Source organism: Triturus cristatus, chromosome 9, assembly GCF_964204655.1.
Source record: "Triturus cristatus chromosome 9, aTriCri1.1, whole genome shotgun sequence".
NCBI classification, from domain to species: domain Eukaryota; kingdom Metazoa; phylum Chordata; class Amphibia; order Caudata; family Salamandridae; genus Triturus; species Triturus cristatus.
In genome coordinates, this window is record NC_140592.1 from 684,694,819 (window position 1) to 684,715,218 (window position 20,400).

Here is a 20,400-nt window from a genome sequence, read left to right on the forward strand (position 1 = left end):
GCATGACTTTAGTTCCCTTTGAACTAAGGAAACCAGCTTTTCTTGTATAGCAGCTATGTTAAAAAGACTCCTCTAGCACGCCCTCCGCTTTTTTATTCTTTGTTTACATTTCCAGGTGTTGTTTTTTTCTTTCGTTTCATGCGTAATGGCAGCGGGGCTACTCCCTAAGTGTGTTTGCCAGATCTGGCACCGCGGTACAGCAGCAATAAACAGCACTCAATAAATAACACTATAAAACGCACAATAAAAAACCCCTACAGTAACCATGTCAACAAAGCCAACTTACAAAGTAGCAGATTGCACAGCAAACAGTCGGGTCTGGAATTTCAGCAGTAAAGCGAACATCTCATTGGATTCAGTCAATTAGACAGAGTTCTATTCTCATAAGAGTCACCCACCAGGAATTACTTCGAGGAAACAAGTGTTTTCTAACACAAATCATGAGGACAGAGTGGTTAGCTGGTGTTTCCCCATGCAAAGGAATAGGAGGTTTGATTTCTTTTGATTTATTATTTTTCTTTTCTTGAAAGTTAATCAACATTATTAATCGATCTTTTAATTCATCACATATATATTTTTCAGACCCTTTCTACCCCGGGTTTCAAGTCTCCGTTCCCAATATTGCAGCCTGTAATTTTCAGGCTTAGGTAAAAATGATTTAATTCAATGGCTAAACCGGAGAATTCTGACCCAAATTCTCATTCTTTCGACATCGTAAAAGTTTACATTTCATCTAGGTACACCCAAAAAGGCTGTAAAATCGATCAGCTTCTCTGATCACTCACCGATGTGTGAGAAAAAACAAATCTAAGCATTAAACAAATGACACAACTATAAATAGAGTGAAAACACTCTTGATGTTATACCCAGAAAGAAACCAGACATACCCTAGCAAACAGCTAAAGTATCTTGCGTGTAAAGCTTGTGAGAACAAGACTAGCCGTGAACATGCACTTTAAATAATAAGTTATGAAGGTTCATAAAAATAACATTTTGTATTTAAGTTATTCCAGATTTTCCTTCAAAAAAATATTTTTATTGGTCTTATTTTTATTCATTTTGGTAAGGGACCTTTGCTTAGGTAGGGATTCATTTTTTTAACTGCTTTCAAAGCTCACAACAGGAAGGGAGAAATGAAATATAATGCAGCTAGTAGAAAAGGTAAAAATGGAAAGCTTTTTTACTCCACAGAATTATTCCCGCGGATATTCAGCCTCGGTTTCAGATATATCTGCGCAGCTGACACCTGTATAGACAAAGGAACCTGGTGATCCAACACCCTTCCCTAACCCGAAGACATTTCAACCTGGTGTTCCTCTGAACCAGCAGGCTCCTAACACACTCACCAAAACATAGGCCTTGGAATTTGGTTCAGCTTGCACCACAAACCTATATGCCTATTAAAGCTGCAGGATAGCTCAGCGAGTTAAATGTTTGCTACCGACCTGCTGCGTCCTGCAGCTCTTTGGGTGGTATTCTGGCGAGGTCAGCTCAACCATTCATCCTTTCAAAATATGAAAATTTAGAGCCAGTATTTCGAGGTTATAAACCCCCTTTGATTTACAGCAGGTAGAAACGATAGAAGTTTGGTAAGAAGTATATGAAAATAGTATATATGTGATAATGCACCTCCAAATGTACCGTATAATGTAATTCGCAAGTTCCTGACTAGTTCCCTGATCCCCAGGAGGCACAAGGCTGAAGAAAATGTGGATTCCAAGGTCACATAAATCCTTTATAACTTGCAACATCTATCTATATTTGCTTTTAGGGATGTATTATCTCACATGAGTGTTTCCGCTCATTCACAGAGCCCTAAAGAGGTCTATAAGCATGTATGCGGATCTCATCCAGTCTGGTGTCTTCTTCATTACTCTTTGGGGCTTGTAGTTTTGTTTCTATGGAAACAAAAGGAGGACCACAAGATCGAGAATGCACAGAAACAGAAGGTGTTAATGCATTGCTCACGCCTGACCTGGGTCAGATTGAGAGCACTGAATCTAACTCCCATGTTTTCTGCTCCCAGGCCTTTCCAAGTTGTGTAGGAGCAGAGGGAGAACATAGTGAGAGCCCTCTGCATCTTACTTGTGACGTTGAACAGTTCTGTGGAGCTGTCGGACTGCTGGCCTCCATATTAGGTGCGATTTTTCCATTGCACATCTCAAGTAGGTGCAGCCTGACTAGTGGTTGTAACACCAGCTCCGCAGGCCAACGCTCCAGTAAGCGACGGGACACTTGTTCTTAGGAGGGCATAAGACTGGTGTTCGGGAGAGCGGGAGAATCATGGCCAGAAAAGACAATGGTTCTTGGAGGGTGAAGAACAGTTGAGTGCTCAGAGGGCAGACTGGCAGGTATCGCTGCCATGACTCCCTCCATGCTCCGCGAGTAAAGTCAAGCAATGGGATGCTTGACTTAAAGGATGTGAAAAGAGGGTGTAATAGTGACATCACAACTCATTTGTAATGGTATTAGATCAAATATTGATATAATTTTCGTATTACCGGAGATCAGAATGTGCCTGTAATATTTAATAGCAACACCAGAAATGTATGGAGTAATTAATGTCTTCCACCTATTATAAGTAGGATCAAGTAACCTCTACCATACAACATATAGGCATCGCGAGCAGGCTTGCACTCACTTAATCAGGCCAGCGATGTTTCACAAGATCCTTGTAGCTGCAAAAACATGCGGCTCAGATGAATGTAACCAGCAGTAGCTCAGAAGGTCTGGTATTTTATTTCGGATACTACACGGTCAGACCATCTCCATTTACCAAATCCTCTTTTAAACCATCTGTCTTTTGCTCCTTCTTACGAAACAGAAACTACTACTGCAGGCGAGCTAATTAAATATGGGGAGTACTGAGTGACAGCAAAAAGATGAATTGCACAGTTTGTAACTGATCAGAAGATATATGTGGAGCAGCTGAAATTATTGTCACTGCTGCATTTCAGAACGCGTGGAAAGGCGTGGGTGGCAGGCTGCTCCGCTCTTGGAATTAACTCCACCAGTTCAAGAAATAAACCTGCTGATATAGACGCCTCCGCACAAACTAAAGACAGTCATTTCTCAAAGAGAAGTAGTTCTGAAGAAAGAGCTAGAAAGTTAGTTGTATTTCTGCTTAGTAACCGCCCTTGTACACCGATTACATACAGTTCACCATGTCATTGTATTATTACTGTTGGTAGTAATGTCCCAACTACATTGTGTTAAGAAAACTAAAAACGGGTCAATATACATACATTGCAGCTTCCCCCGTACCCACATAGACGTAAGTGGTAATCCTGCACCCCCCACTGAGTTGTACGTTACGTAATTCTTCTTGGACGTATGAGACCTGCGTGAGTACCTGCACTAGGTATAGAATACAACGGTCCAGCTGAAAAGTACTCTTTATGATAGAAAAAGAATGTGAGATTAAATGAAACATTCATTATATGGACTAATGAAATAATGAGTCCAAAAAAAAAAAAAAACACTAAACATTTTCGATCAATAAAACGAAACTCCAGCCCGATGGGGCAACCGAAGTGCTCGTGAAAGTGAATATGAAAAGGTATTTAGGTTAAAAAAAAAAATCTGGAAGCCCCATTTTCTTTTACTTCATTTTCACCTCTCAGTCACTTTCTTTTCTTCATCAGCTTTCTCCTCTCGCTTTTCTTCCATCTGTTCCCTTATTAGTTTGCTTCCTTCACATTTTCCTCTCGCTCAACCTTCCCCAAATAGCTTTCTCTTCTCGCACCCTCTTCTCCCTTAATCTCATCTTCCTCCCTCGTTTACCCTTATTATAAACGTTCTCTTCTCAATTCCTCCTTGCTGGCTTTCTCCAACATCTCTCTCTCCGTCACTTTTCCCTCTTCTCTTCCTCAATGATGCCCTGGCCACACTTTCTCTTCTCCTTACGTCATCCTCTTCTCGCTCGTGCTACCCTGCTCCATCACTTGCTCACTCACAGTGGCGCAGTGATTCTTCGATGGGCCATACCGCAAGCAAAAGAGTCCCCCGCCCCCTGATTGGGTAGTAAATGACGACCATAAATAGTGTGCAGTGGGTCCTTCACGCCCTCGGTCCTGGTGCCACCGCCTAAACACCTTCTTGTCCATTTACATTCACTCTCTCCTTTCAGTGTCCATCCCGTTATCTTCACAACCTCCTCAGCTTCTCTCCCTTATATTTGCTAAATGCTCACCTTCTCTTCTACCCTATTTTATTATGTGCCTACACCCACTTTTTCCTATCTTTACCATGGTATGTATCCTTTCCTTCACCTCCACAGTTACTTTTCTCCTACTCCTCCCCTCGCGTTAGCGCTCTCCTTCTTTCCTCCCATAATGCTCTTCCGTCACCTACCGTAATTACCCTCTCGCAGGCTTTCCCGCGCTTGCTTTCCCTTTTCAGTCAAACGCTCGCGCCACCTTCACGTGCACGGTCCTCCCTCGCCACAGAGCCGGCGGCGGTGCTATAATATGATGAATGGTGTAATTTACGCTGATGGTCACGTTCCCCGGGGCCCGCCTCCCCAGTATAAAACGAAAGCCCACCGCACAGTGGCGAGATTACCGACCATAACGCCCGACAGGAGGAACTGTATTACCATCTCTGAGCGAGTCAGCGATTTAAGCGCGAAGCGGGCCCGATATTATAAATATTTCAGCCGACGAAATGAGATGGCTGGCAGAGCGATGCGGTCAGTTAAGTACTGGGGTAGTGAGGTTTTATTACATAAAAGCCATCATTGAGATTCATCTGTTTCTAAGAAGAAAACATTTTTTTTAAAGGGACAGCCCTAGTCAACCGTTTTAAAACGGGGAGTATTTTATATTCAAATAATAATGATCCATCCATCCATTCTCATAGCGCTTTGTGCTACACTGCTCCATTTCTGAGTGGAGTAAATTAGAGGCTCCAGGCCTCCCCATCTTCAATGAAAGACCGGTCCAACTTAATGGTCGTCAATTACCGACCTCGGAAGGATTATTCGGGCTTCGAGGATTAGAACAAGTAATTTGCAAACTACCACACGTGTCAGCAACGAGTGTCTAACAGTGAGCCATCCTGCCGTGGAATGCAGTGCGTGCAGTGATAGAGCACTGTGCTGGGCAGGGTAGCGCAACTGCCCTACTCCTGCGCTGCCCCTCCCACCCCGCCACCACTCATTCAACAAAGCCCATCATTATATTCCACTGTTTAGCTGGTAGGCTCAAGGAACAACTTGAAGTCAAAAGGTTACAATCATTTTTATTATTCTGAGATTTTTCTTTACAGCCTAGCGCGTGAGCATATATTCCAGTCAGATATTAAAAATTGATGACTTCATTTCAGGAAACTGCCCTCCGATCAATACTTAGAAGCGGGTGTTACAATCTCCTCCAATGACGACAACTGCGTTTGCTAACCTTATATTAAAGGCAATTTAAAAAGCTCTGTCCCGTAGTGATATGTGGCAGCCCTGTTATTTTTGGCACATGCCACCCCTTTGTTCTGGCCCAGAGGTCTATATACTTCAGACCTGGCAACTAAAATGGTGCCACTGCGTATTTCGCAATGCCACACTCTTCGCTGTGGCATCTGCGCAAAATTACAAAAAGAGCATGCCAGGAGCTCAGTAGGCATTCTCATCCGATTCTTTCCCCCAGGGCACTTTGATATTACAGAAGGGACTGCAGATGTTGCTGCGGCCTGTTCCATAATACATATGGCGACATTGGCCACATTGCGTAGGTGCATTTACAATTTGACATTCTCGTGTTTACATTGTAGCGTCGCCCATGCAAACGAGGCAACATTTCGCCGTTGCAACAGTGGCGTATTATAGACGCAGAAGCAAAGAAGCTGCCGGGCAACGTGCCGCATAGAAGTTGCGCTTGCGCAAGCCAGTGCACTCCTACAAAGGGGGCGCAGGCATCCCTATCTACAAAGTGAGGCTGGTCCACCTCCAGTGAAAGACAGAGCCACGGCTTCAAACCATGGCCCTTTCGTTCACTAATCGCAAATTGTCAGTGATCATGTCCGAACTGAGAACTGAGAACAGCACCTTTTTGTGTGTAATCAGGCATACTACTCCATTCCGGCCCCGGTGCACCTACTTAAGAGTGTGCACTACCACAAACAGGGGCAGTGAGCCTAATTTGTAATTCGAATCCCGAGGAGTAGATGAGCACAACTTTAGTACGTCACACCGAGAAATGCCATCCCGGACGTCATCTCCTCCTTTGAGGGGATTGTGTATTAGACTAGTTAGCAGCTCTGTATCTCCATCGTAGGTAATGAAAGGTTCCCAAGCAAGATGCTCACCTGGTCAAGATTGGACCACACATAGATTAGCTGCAATGCCAACGATACAGGAGTGTTTCACTCGCCACCAACCAGCAACGATGCACACATGAGGCTTGAGTTTGGCTAAATGACGCATTCTTTGAGCTTGCCAACTTTGGTTCAGATCTGCAGATGATGGCTCTCAGAGAGAGTTGATGGAGAATTGTCTATTCATTAGAAAGACTAGAGAGATCAGTAGGCTACAACCCTTGGGTGTCTACCATGGGCATGGTCATTGGTAGGTTGGGTGTGGTTAGCTTGTGGGCCATAGGTGCAACTTACACCTCGGTTGAGGAGGTGCGAACAAGCAATTAGCCGTATTTCATGGGCTACTGGCTATGCCGAGTTCAATACAAACCAATTCTTTCCGCTTCTTCCACCAGTGTCCAAAGTGAAGAATACCTGGATGTGGAACAATCTTAAATGATTCCGAAGTTATTCTGGGGCTACGGTTTGCTGGGTTCCACTGTAGAATGTAGACAAAGCAGGCCTTCCTGTCCCAATAAAGTCCCCTTTCCCTTTATTATTGAGCCACAGTATTCGGATTTGTGATGATGCATTATTATTTTTATTGAATCAAGCCTTAATGGGTCAATGTGCTGCAGTGACATTTATGGGACTTGCTTGCAGGAAGCTTATTGAAGCTAGTTCATGTTTTATTATGGTATTTTATGACATAAATGATACTGTTTTATGAATTTTAATTGATTTGACCAGAATAATGTTTTTTATTACCTAATAAGTAAATTTTACTTGACTTGATCCAGCACAGGGTAGGTGTGCAGCTCATGTGGGAAGGCTTTGCGTAGTTGAGAGCCATTACAGGTTTTGGAATCCACCCCATGACATTGGAGGTGGAATGAGAAACCATTGTGTTTTTGGAGAGTGTAGAAGTGACTGCTCAGGCAGTGCGGGATACAACGTCACATCCTCTTTACATAGCCCTGTGAACCCCAAACTTTATTTATGGATGCTCAGGCAGTGACAGGGTAAACGTTATGCCCCTCTATGACCCCTCCATCTCTCCAACACCTTTTCAAGGTTGGCGGGTTTGATACTATAACCTGCAGGCATTGCAGACAACTGCCACCTCCGATAAACCTTGTGGCGCCCCCATGTGGCAAAAGGGCACCATCACCTCAACCACAAGCAATAAAACACTAGTGAGATGAAACCACTACCACAAGCCTTATGCCCATCTACAATGGAGGTTTTCACAATGCATTACCAGTGGTGAAGCCCATGGGGCTGGCATCCTTGTGCACATATACAATGTGAAGTGACCAGTGTGATATTTAACAGATGCTCTCCAGATGCAAGGCCTTAAACGGGTGTTCTGAAGACGCTTTCTGGAAGCTGGTACCAGGATTTGTTTTGGGAAATGTCACCCTTGAGGACGGTGTCCAGGGAGAATCCTAGGCATTCTGTGAAAGTTGGGGTTCAATTCAGTAAAGGTTCATGTCATTGAGCGCAGTTTTCTGTTCTTGGCAAATGACAGAAATTGAGTCTCTCTTGCCTGGGTTGACTTCCAGGTGTATGCTGAACATCCAGGTCTGGGTGATGTGCAGTGTATGAATCGTTTGATGTTTGAAGCAGGGGAGTACAGTTGTGCATGATCAACATATTGGTTGATCTTGATGCTGTTATCTGTGACCTGAACACCAAGCAACTCCAGGTAGAGATTGAAGATGACAGGGGATATGGAACCCTGATGGACTCCGGAGGCAACAGGGATCTTTTTTTTGGACCTGGAGGAGGCCATGTGAACAAACTTGGGTCAGTTGTAAAGGTAGGGGGAGAGCAAATCAAGGATATTGCTTCGGATAAATCTGCAAACCCATAAGAGTATGCCCTTGGAGGGTAATGTCTAGCGTACTCAATTTTATTGGTTCTGGCCACACCAGAGGTACAAAGTTTGGTAGTGTGTAAAAATATTAACAAAACCAGACTCTAAAATATAGACTATCAAAATTTCAACCTAACAGAAATATCCTAAAATAACATGTTGAATTTGTGACCGGCTTTTTGCAATCTAGATTATGCACTGTTTGTTTTCACACAAAATCAATAGTTTGCTCTCCTAGATTGCAGTATTACTACAAGACTCCAAATTCAGAAACAGGCGACATAGTTTGTCTAAGATGGCAGTACTGCCCCTAGCCTACACATTCAGTAATAGGCCACTTGTCACCCTTTCAAGAACTAAAAATACCCACAAGATCAAATTATTCCAAGGCACCCGGCCAAAAAATACTTTCATTCATAATTGCATACCACCACATTTTGAAAACCACCTGGAAAATCAGTGCCATCCAGCAATGCCTAGCCATTACCAGATGCCTCACTCTTTCCAGTAAACACGGTTTCTTACAGATGGCATGAGAAGTACAGTCTGGAAGGATCAACCATATGAAACGCAGTTTGTTTTGCATCTTTTTTACTTGTAATGTATAAGTACTACGTTTGCAATTCCTAGCTTTGGGAGGTTCTACACACACGGAAACCCATCAACATCAAATCACATAAAATATACAGTGTGAAGAATCAGGTTGAGGTTAGTCATATGGTGGGGTGGCAGCATGATAGGCAATTTCTTTTTAAGCAACTTTTCTCTTCTATGCATAATCAAATGCATTGCTATGAGTGAACACTTTGAATATTTAATTTTCACACTCCCATTTTTAAAGAAAACACATTTATGTGTATGGACATTAATCAAAGTACAGCAGAAGGCCAATTGAAGCTTTAAATCACATGTATTTTCAAAGTTCAGAAATATACCCTGCAATTAGGAAAACAAAGCAAAAATAACTTCTTTAACAAGCACTGGCAAATCCAAAGGGTCTCAGCCCTATAATGTGAGCGCTGAGCTGGTGGCTTTGCTAGTATTTGTTTGTAAAGTATTGTATTTTTGGGATATGGTTGTACTGAACCGGTTGCACTAGATGATGAACTTACAGTCTAGTAGGTGTAGTAGTGTGGGTAGGGACGGGAAAGAACATATCTCAGTAGTTGATTTTGTATGAAGAGGACACTGTGTGAAAGAGCATAGCTTGTATTCTTGAATGGACTGGAAGGGCACGAAGGATGGAGTGTAATCGGTGTAGAACAGAATTCTACACGGAGCATAAGCAGCGTGTGAATGTTGTTAAAATGTAATTGGATGTGGCGGCAGCTAATGGGCAAAAATAATGTGAAGGGGGTCGTGAAGGCTTGAAGTGGAATAGGAAGCTGGAGAGGGGGCGGTCTTCCAGAAGGACAACAGTTGTGGTTTGTGGTTGTTTTCAAGTACCACGGGTGAAAAAACCCAAGTGTGGTTTGAGATGAAAAGCACATGTGAACGAGAAAGGTGTTGTGGCTCCACTGCACCTGATGCACCAGTGGAGGCCACACCCTTGGAGATGGGGAAAACTCTAGGGACGGGAGAGAATACGTAGATAGGTGAAATGAACCAGAAGTCAAGTGTGTGGTCATTAGGGCACGGTGCCACTGCACTTGCTGCACAAAAGGAAGCTATGGGCCAGGAAGTGTAGCTGCGCTGGCTGCGGACGGGAGAGGAGGGAGGGATGTGGCGCAGAAGGGTGGCGGTTGCTTGTGGTGCTGTTATCGCACAGGCGCGAACAAGGACACTTCGTAGTTAACAACGGAGCCAAGAACAAAATGCGCGGGTGTGAGCAGTGGAGTGGACAGTTTGTGATGGCCCCAGTGCGAGGAAGGAAATAGGCTCCTTGGGTGCTTTTAAAATGTAAAATGAAGCATTAACTTGTGGTCAGTTGGTCTCTGAAGCCCCTGTGTCCTGGTGCCACTGCACCTGCTGCATGAGTGGAAAGTACTTCTGTGGAAGTGCAGATGCAAAAGGCAAGGACGGGAGAAGCGCCCTAGAAGATGATTAATGGGGGTTGTTGTTTCAGAAGGATGAGCCCTCATAGTTTTCAGGTGAGAAGACCGGCAGCCACAACAAAGTTAATAAACAAGTGGAGCGTCGCGGCCGGCGTGCCTTGGGCTGCAGTGCAAGTCAGCAAATGGACAACCGTGCTTCAGAGAGAGAAGTGAAACGAAGCATTCGTTTGTGTTGGTTTTATTTTTGAGGTACAGTGGCACTGCGCCTGCTGCACATCATAAGGTCACGGCCCGGTAAGTATAGTTGTGTAGGGCAGGGACAGGAAGGGAAGGCTTGGAGGCGTGTTGGGGGGGAGGCAAGAACATACCGCGCTTAGGTGGGTTTGTAAGTAAGGCTTAAACACGCGTACATTGTATTTTAGAACATGCTGGGAGGGCATGAATGAAGGAGTGCAATTGGTACAGAGCAGAATTCCATAAATGCTGAAAGTAAACTCCAGAAAGACAGGCAGCCTCTGGGTGGAGTGGCATTGTAAACAGAGACAGTGCTGGAAAAGGACACGCAGAGAGTTGTGGAGCTTTAAAGTGGAACAGAACCAGGGAGAGGCGCAGATGGGTAGGGCGGCTTAGGGAACAATAAGGGGGGCTTCTGGTTATTTACAATAGCGGGGGCACAAGAAATCACAACTTGTGCGGATCATGATGAAAAGCACACGGGAGAGAGACTACTGTCCCGGAGTTACAGCACCTGCTGCACTGACAGAAGCTCCCACCCTGAAAGTGGAGAAAAGAATTTCCACCAACCCCAACTAACAGAAGGCTATCACCATATTACAAGCAATCCCCGGACACAAGGAACGTTCATTTGGTAGGACTAGTATCTTCCCAGTCAGTAGAATGTGCTACAAACCCCCTCCAACAACGCAACACCTGCTTTTATTTAGGGACCTATCCAACCAACCTCTTTAAACCAATTTTTAGACTCCCAACTCAAAACATCAAAAGTTCAACTGTGCGCCAAACCCCAACCCTCAGATGTACCAGGCAGTTCGTAAGAGGCTACAAGCTCAACCCTAATAAAGTGCACAACACCCGGACATCACCCGAGGTTGCAATGTTTTACCATCCGACATACACTAGTCTCAGTGTAAAGTAGAAGACAACTCCCATTAGATGGACAAGACTCCAGGAGTCTACAGCACCATCCAAGGCATACATTCTAATAAGAGCCAGTAGCGGCTGCTACCGGACGGAGGTGGTGGGGAGGAATGTTACAAATAAAAGGACTTACCTTTAACGGCCGGCCGCCGCCTCTCCTCCATCCTCATCCTCTTCATTATCCTGTCCTGGCCGGCAGCAGCAAGAAGCACCCGGGCAGAGAGGCTACCCTGAGCCAATCACAATGCTGCAATGTCTGAGCGCCGTGGATCAGCGCTCAGGCTGGAACAGGGAGCCTGTGCATGCTCCTTGCCAGGCTGCGTAAAGCAGCCTGGTAGGAACCTGCAAGGTGCGCATGAACTGTTTGGTCGGCCCAAGAGGGCCAAACAGTTCATGTGCACTTAGGGAGTGCACACCACTCCCTCTCTGCTCTGACCAGCCCGGCCCACCACTGACTGCAACAGGGAAAATACCCATACGTTATCATCATTTTATTTTTCCCCTTTGGGCAGTGGGGTGACGCTGCCTTTGCAGAGGAACCGCCACTGACAAGTGCCCTTTGCTGCTACCACGCTCAAACCTTTACAAAAAGATTAGTACAACATAGTCCTCTAAACGTGATCTTCAACAAAACTACGGCATTTCCCGGGGCCTGGATTACAGGACTACAAAATAAAGCCTCGATTACAAGGTCTCTTTAAATTCTGATTAGGGACGTAACATAAGTTACCGAGCTCAAAATCACGAGATGCGCAGGACAGATCCCCTTTGTTTCACCCCAGGATTCCAGCTGATGAGAACACCCAACAACTAGGAGTGAAAATTATGAATTACCTGGAGGATTAGAGCAGGAATCCCTAAATCTCCTGGTGTTTCCTCATTGATAAGGGAACCATCAATCCTCCACATTGAATTCCCAATACCTCTTCTCCTCCCCGCTTGAGTTACCAGTATCCCCGGTATCGGTAACTCCAGAGGAGGGAGTTACTAGGCATAATACTGGGTGGTTCAGTTCAAATTCCTAGAATGAGGGAGGCATATTTCAGCATGTTGGAGTGTTCTCATGATGGAAACCTGCATGTTAACAAGCTGGATCAGGAAAGCTGTACATGATGGCATACAAGAAACTTCGTCTGACACACGTTCCTACTAGATGTACAACCTAATAATGGCATAACAAAACTTGAGGGTGGCCCCCCCTGCAAAGTACATGGCGGGCCCCCCTCCCCAACTCACCACCTACCGCTTTTGCTGAGGGGCCCCCAGCCCCTCGCGGGCTGCAGGGGCTTTCGTTTCGCCACTGGTACAACCCTTTGAAAGGTGCACCTGAAGCCAGTGGTGCAACAAATGTATCAAGGGCCCTAATGCATCCAAGTAAAGTGGGCCCAACATCTCAAGCTCTGGCAGCAAATCCAGCAAGAACTGGGCTGCACTGGGCCCATCAAGCCCTTAGGTTCGGTGCCACTACACCTACTGCACCGCCGACAGCTCTGCCCTGGGCTGAAGATACATAATTTCGAGGTTTGATCTTCGGAGTACATAAAAAGACCAGGGGGTGTGCGTTTATGAGGAGCTTTCTAAGGGTTTCCACATCCTACAGCTGTAAACCGTGCTGTAGGCCTTCCCAACGGAGGCCCCAGGTTACCAGGGATACCAGGAGCTCGTGCAGCAGGAAGCACATGCCCCGCAGCAACTATCACTTCCCCTTGCTGCTCTCTTTACCACGGGGCAGGCAGCGAATGATTTACAGAGCTCGTTTAAGTCATGCAAACATCGCTTTGCATATATACACAGAGCATGGTAAAGACAACTTACCTATTTAATATATCATACTAGAGTATACTACGGCATACGTCTGGGAGCAAGAAGATGTATGCATTGATTGCAGAACAGCTTCCAGCTAATTGACCCGGAGGAGAGCACAGCAATTAGAGTCTAGATACACAGCAGTTAGGTTAAGCCATTAGGAGGGTCCGGATAGTGGCTATCTCCAGAACAGGGGGCATTCTAGATATCAAAAACAGCATCAGAATGGAATACCCAGAGACCAAGGGCTCGGTGCTTAATTTGCGCAGGTGGTTGGCACCAGCACTTGTTTTTGGAGACTGGGACTCATTTTTCATGATCAGTTTTTGACTCAGAGCAAAAACAGAAAGAAATGTGAGAAAGAAAAAAAGGAGATTAAGACAGGAGAACACCAAAAAAAGAGAGATCAGGATAGTGATAATAAGTGTAGGGCGGTGGAAGAAAGAGGCATGGGGTGGAATAAAGTCCAGAGAGCATTAGAGGTTGGCAACGTTAGAAGTTGGCAACCTCAGCACTTGGCAACTACGGCCTTGGGCTCCCTTGAAAAGCCCTGGCCCACTACACTTATTTATTTCTTCTGGTTTTTTCTTTATACATTAAGCAGCATAAGGGAGATCCAGACTCAGAGAATGAACCCGGGGAATGTTTTGTTACTGGTAACCTGCATTTGTATATCGCTGCAACGCCGGTCGGGCTAGGACTCTCCAAAAGTCTCCATTGGGCTCGGATTAATTTGTTTATGTGTCAATGGTCCTTGAAACCTGGAGACTGGGGCTCGGAGGTCCAGGTAGTGGGAAGAGCCAGTGTGCAGTATTTTATGCAGCAGTAAGACTAGCTTGTGTAAGAACTTGGTTTCCTTACAAAGTAATTTAAATGTTATAAGGACAGGAGTGATGTGGTCAACTTGACAACTGCCAAAGACAATAAAAGCCTTGTGATTCCTTTTGACTCTTGGAAAAGTTTAAAGGTTTTCCTAAAGCCATGGATTCCACTTAATACAAGGATATTTCAGCAGTGGCTTGGTTTGCAGGCTTAAAAACCACCCTCACCGTGAGATAAGTAGCTACTGTACCATCAGTTACCTATCATCGAGGTGTCTCTCCAGCTCGGATATGAAGGTCATGGTTTGAAGATTGAGAATTAGTGGTGCTAGTAGCTTGCATCTACCCCTGGTGGCCTCCCATTTCATTATGTCTTATCCGCAAAAAGGATCCATTCATCAAAAAAACCCATGCCAAAAAAGCAAACAGCCAGGCAAAACAACTGAGAAGACACAAAATAAGGATACCAAACTAGGACCCACAAACACAATACCGGTTCTGGTAACTTGACGGGAATACGGTCTATTCCAGGGTCGCATACCGTGACGGTTCAATGGACTCAGGCTGGAATCATAAATACATTTACTTTCCACAGATCCACATAGGTTAGACGCCTTGTCAGACACAAGAATAACCTCCCTGCCTAGGTTAGTAGAACTCGTGGAAGGCAGACAGCACACCAACGCAAGGAGAGATTGGCCCTGATGACAACTGTGTGTGATTAAAGATTCACATATTGGATTGCATTTAATATAATAAATCTCAGCAGGCATTAATCATAGCCATATCCCAAATGCATAACTAGTGTATAGGAAATATTTCATAGTGAAAACATGGTGATGATTTGTAGGGTAAAGATTCTCAACCAACCAATTCACATGCCCACTGCATAAAGTGTCACCAATGGGCAACAAACTGGCCCATCCTTAATTTGAATTTGAAAAAAAATAACTACCCTCCAGGGAAGGGCGACACAAACATTACTTGGACACCTAGAAGCCTATACATGAGGTGTAGCATAGGACCAACCAACACCCTGTTACAGTAGTGGCTGGCACGGATCAGGGGTAGTGGAGGCGAAAGAAAGATAAAAAAGAAAAAAAACGTACCTCCTCGCGTCGTCCCTTCGCTCCAGCCAGAATAGGAAGCAACCAGGCTCCCCTGATCAACCACAATGCTGTAATGCAGCGTTGTGATTGGTCTGAGCGCCGTGGGTCGTCGCCCAGATGAGGAATGGGGTCCTGGGCATGTTCTCTTTGCAGGCTATAATACAGCCTGCATGGAGAACATGCAAAGTGTGCATGACTGATTGGCAGGTCCAAGAGGGCCACTCAAACCTTCATGCGCACTTTACAGAGTGCCAGCACTCCTTCCCCTGCTCTGAGAGCAGAGCAGCCCCGCACCGCAAAGACGCATGAACAAATAAAATGATAATAACGTCCGGTTATCATCATCTTATTTTTCCTTCGTTTCCGGAGCTAAAATCAGTGGGACTGCGCTCATCCGCCTCAGCCGAGGATCCGCCACTGTCCAGTTACAAGATGTCCATGGTCAACCGGGACAGAAGTTGGACCCTTAGGGCTGACCCATCCCTCCCCACATTGCAGGCCATAGGCGGAGTCTTGAGCCCACATCGGGGGCAAAATCAAACATTTAAATCTACATTGGACATGGTATGCAGATGGTGTTGCCAAACGCAGCTCATTCCAAAAAACAAAATGTGACAAACTGAATCTAGACAAAGGAGCTAAAACAGGCTGAAGGATACGGCTAATCCTGGCCTAGGAGGAGCAGATGGGCGGGCGACCCAGGAGGCTGGACAGCTGCAGGTCCGATGAAAGAGAATGAGCTTACCTCTCTGCAGGGTAATATACTCTTTGACCAAATTGGCCCCATCCCACAATGCACCAGCCACGCTGCCCTACTTCTGACGTAAATCCCTCCTCATGGAACCAAACAAAGGCCACTGCAATAGCACCACCATAGCACTGCCATCACCCTGCCCCGTGCCAAGGGGCGCACTTCTCCAGCTTACCTCCATCTGCCGTAACCGACATCTGAGAAGCAGCCAAATGCCACTGATCATTTACTACGTCACAGGTCTGTCGTAGGCAGAGGGAAACACAAAGTACGACAAAAAATGAGCAACTTATTGTGTGAAAATATTGCACATTACTCTAGAAATTTTGCATCTTACGTTACTAATGTCTAGAAAATTCAATAGCTGTATTACTATTTCTGTCTACATTATTTACTTTCTACAACCAAAAATTATTTTTCATATTTGTCCTTCAAAAGAATAGTGCTCGAACCAAAAGTACATCATAAGAAACTAGATTCTCGCAAAAGGACAGGAATTCAAGAGTGCGGTGGTTTTAGCATATCAACATAGCAGGCAGTTTAAACATGGGGATATCTGTCCACAAGAGTCTGTCAAAGAAAGTGGCTTCTGAGAAAACTGTGCATGCGCTGCAAAAAATACAAACAGGTATCCAAACCGTGGTCAACCTGAGAGAGCCGCCCAGAAGCCCGTCAAATCGAGCTTGGGATCTCAGCAACTATCACAGGACGCCAATATAGAGTACACATCTGCTGGAAACCCGTCTGCTAGCTCTTTCAAATGTCTGCCTCCAAAATCGAAAAAAATTGTACATATGTCAATTTATATGGCACAAACACTGAGTGGAGGGCTTCTGTCACATCTGAGGCCTGCATTACATTATGGCCAATTGTAGGCAGATGCCTCCTAGCATCACCACAAATGGCCACAAGAGGGTGCTAGCCTGCAACAAAAAAACCTACAAAAAGGATCCTGTTTAATGGCTCTGAAAATCCTTGCACCGGAGTGAACTGATGATTGAATGACGTACCACTCGCCTCTTCTCCACCCATATAGCTTACAAGGTCCTTTTCAATGTAGTCAATCAGGGGGCTTGCCAGAAAGGAACCGCCATCCTTAAAGCACAAGTTACTTACTTGTGTAACGATAAATCTGTAAGAGACATTAGTTAGTGATAGATTCCTTACCTTAGAATATCCCCAGGTGTCAGACTGCATTCGGAAAGTTTTCGTCAGCAGTACCCCTGCGCGTCAGTAGGCGTCGTCGTGCGGCTCCGTGTACGTCGTTGGCGTCGTAGTCGCCGAGATGATGTCGTCGGAGCTACTTAGGTGTGCCCCCGCGCGCCGACGTCAGTTCTGTACATGACTTTCCGCGCCAGGAAACGCAGAGCCATGCCAGAGACAGACTACTGGTGCATTAAAACTAGGGCCCTGAAAGGGATGACCTCAACCCTAGAGACCAGTTCGCAGAACAGGGAGGATGGGCGGGCAGTAAGGAATCTATCACTAACTAATGTCTCTTACAGATATATCGTTACACAAGTAAGTAACTTGTGCATCTGAAAGAGACACGTTAGTGATAGATTCCTTACCTTAGAATACATACCCAAGCAATACCAACCCAGGTGGTGGGTCTGCGAAGTAAGATTACACCAGAAAGTCACGGAGAACCGAACGGCCAATGAAGCAGTCTCTCCGGACTTGACTGTCAAGGCACTAGAGCTTAGTGAAAGTGTGCAGCGAGGCCCACGTAGTCGCCCGACAGATGTCACGCAGTGGGACACCGCGTCCCAATGCTGTAGTAGCCACCGTTGCCCTGGTCGAATGGGCGCGCAACCCTACCGGAGGCTCCTTTGTAGCCAAAGAGTAACAGGCTTGAATACACAAGACAACCCAGCGGGAGATAGTTCTCTTGTGCACAGCCCAGCCTTTCTTGGCGCCCATGTAGCCAACAAAGAGCTGGTCATCCACCCGGAATGGTTGTGCGCGGTCGAGGCAGAATGAAAGCACACATTTGGTCCAGACGGTGGAGCCTCACTTCCTCTCTGGAAGGGCGCGGAGGCAGAAGGAAAGTGGGCAGAGAGACAGTTTGCCCCAGATGAAAGGCAGCGACTACTTTTGGTAGAAAGGAGGGACGTGACTGAAGCACAACCTTGTCCGGATGAACCGCCAGGAAAGGAGGTTTACATGAAAGAGCCTGGAGCTCACTCACACGCCTAGCGGAGGTGATAGCAACCAGGAAGACAGTGTTCAAAGTTAAGAACCGAAAAGGACAGTTATGAAGAGGCTCAAAGGGGGCGCACAGTGAGTATGTGAGAAACAGGTTCAAGTCCCGCTGAGGCATCACAAAAGGAATAGGAGGGAAAAGGTGAGTAATGCCTTTGAGAAATCTAGACAACAGGGGACTTGAAAATAGAGGGCCGATCAGGCAGCCTGAGAAAGGCTGAAAGAGCAGAAAGTGCCCAGAGCAGAGCCCTGCTGGGCCAAAGAGAGAAAGAACAATAGGACCTCAGAAAGAGGGGCAGAAAGGGGATCTACAGCTTTTGCTGTGCACCATGCCTCAAACTTGTTCCACTGACAGGCGTATACAGTTTTCGCTGAGGGACGCCTGGCTGCCAGAATCACATTACAGACTTCAGGAGGTAAGTCAAATGGAATCAACTGTCGCCGCTCAATCTCCACGCAAGGAGGTGAAGGCTGGCATGTTCGGTGGAGGACTGTCCCCTGGTGCTGCGACAGGAGATCCTCCCGAAGAGGCAGGTGGATTGGGAGATTCACGCTCATACTGAGTAGCTCGGGATACCAAATCCTTCGAGCCCAGTCCAGTGCCACAAGAATGACGTGGGCCCGATCGCGCCTGAACCTCTTCAGCACTCTGGGCAGAAGTGGTATAGGCGGAAAGGCGTATAACAGACCGCAACTCCACTCGCGACTAAAAGCGTCGCCGAGTGAGGGACGCCTTGGAAACTCAAACGCGCAGAACTGCGGACATTGCGCGGTCTCTTCGGCGGCGAATAGATCTAACCAAGGTTCTCCCCACAGGTGAAAGAGACCTTGCGCCACCTCCGAGTGAAGACGCCATTCGTGACCCATTATGCACAGACGGCTGAGTGCGGCCGCCCTGGCGTTCAAAGGTCCTGCCAAGTGGTGAACCACCAGGAAAATGCCCTAATGTTTCTGCCATGTCCAGAGACGCAGAGCCTCTTGAGATAGGGTCCATGACCCCACCCCGCCTTGCTTGTTGCAGTACCACATGGCGGTGAACACCTGCACTACTCTCCCCTTGATAGAGGGAAGGAATGCTTTCAGTGCAAGTGGATAGCCCTGAGCTCCAAAAGATTGATATGGCGCTTGAACTCCGCCTGAGACCAGAGAACCCTGATCTCTGCCTCCCCCATGTGGCTGACCCATCCCAGGAGGGACGCGTCCGTCACCACTGTGTGCTCTGGTTGGGGAAGGGGGAGGGACCTGCCGCTGACCCAACGCTGGTCAGTGAACCACCACTGCAAGTTTTGTGCAGTGCCCTCTGAGATCAGGACGTAGCCGGACAGGTGTCCTTGATGCTGCGTCCACTGGAACTTCAGGTTCCACTGCAGAGCCCGCATATGCCATCTGGCATGATTGATCAGCAGGGTGCAGGAGGCCATGAGGCCCAGCAGCCTCAGTGTCTTCCTGACCGAAACCCAGGACAAGGGCTGAACGATCGAAATCATAGCCGTAGTGTCCTGGACACTCTGTTCAGGAGGACAAACCCGAAAGTGCGCTGAGTCCAGAACCGCTTCGATGAAGAGGAGCGTCTGAGAGGGAATCAGATGCGACTTCGGCACGTTGATGGAGAACCCCAGCAAATGCAGGAGGTCAGCCCTAGGCAGGAGACGACTGCCTGGGGCGAGCACGCCTTCAACAACCAGTTGTCGAGATAGAGGTGGCTTAAACCCCTGATCTGTGCAGACGAGCTGCGACCACCTCCAGGACTTTTAGGGAACACCTGAGGGGCGCTGGAAAGGCCCAAAGGGGAGCCCGGTGAACTGAAAGTGCTCGTGGCCAGCTGTGAACCGTGGGTAATGCCGGTGGGACGGTAGGACGTGAAAGGTAGGCGTCCTGCAAGTGTAACGCTACCATCCAGTCTTGCAGATCTAGGAAACGAGTGACGTTCCGAAGGTCTAAAACACGCTCAATGGCCCCCTATGCCAAGGGTGCCGCAACTTCCTGTTTGCAAAGTGTCATGTGATCCCCCGACATGCGGTGGTACTGACGTGGTAGAGCAGGAGGAGTAGTCTCGAAGGGGAGGAGTAGCTCCTTCGGACTGTTCACAGAACCCACCTGTGTAAAGTGATGGCGTGCCAGTGGGGGAGGTTTTGGCGAATTCAGCCGCCCCCTTGGCATGCGGTGGGCCTGAAACCGCGGACTGAAACCGCAGACTAGGAAGGTTTTGAGGCAGCGGTGGTAGGGGTGGCGGTAGACTGATCTGCCAGCTAGCCCTGGGACCCACCCTGCTGTTATACAAATTGCTCTGCCCATGGAGGATGCGGGGTCAAGAGCATAATGGATGGTGAATCCCGCCGCATTTTGCCCTCAGCAATTGCTTGAGAGAGCACCTTCCCAAGCCTCCGCTAGA

The 20,400-nt window shown here is 46.8% G+C and overlaps 1 protein-coding gene across 2 annotated transcripts in view; it reads right to left on the bottom strand.

Annotated features, from left to right (window-relative positions):
* NUMBL (NUMB like endocytic adaptor protein) overlaps nucleotides 1–20,400 on the bottom strand; it is a 266,566-nt gene that overhangs the window by 72,981 nt on the left and 173,185 nt on the right. Inside the window, exon 1 of one of the 2 annotated variants that reach the window (XM_085625770.1) lies at nucleotides 15,979–16,033. The exons of the other annotated variant lie outside the window; for it this stretch is intronic. Within the exon in view, the coding sequence (XP_085481896.1) occupies nucleotides 15,979–16,000 (22 nt within the window). The 5' untranslated portion in view covers nucleotides 16,001–16,033. Of the gene's footprint in view, nucleotides 1–15,978; nucleotides 16,034–20,400 lie in introns of those variants that run through there. 2 annotated transcript variants of the gene reach the window in all.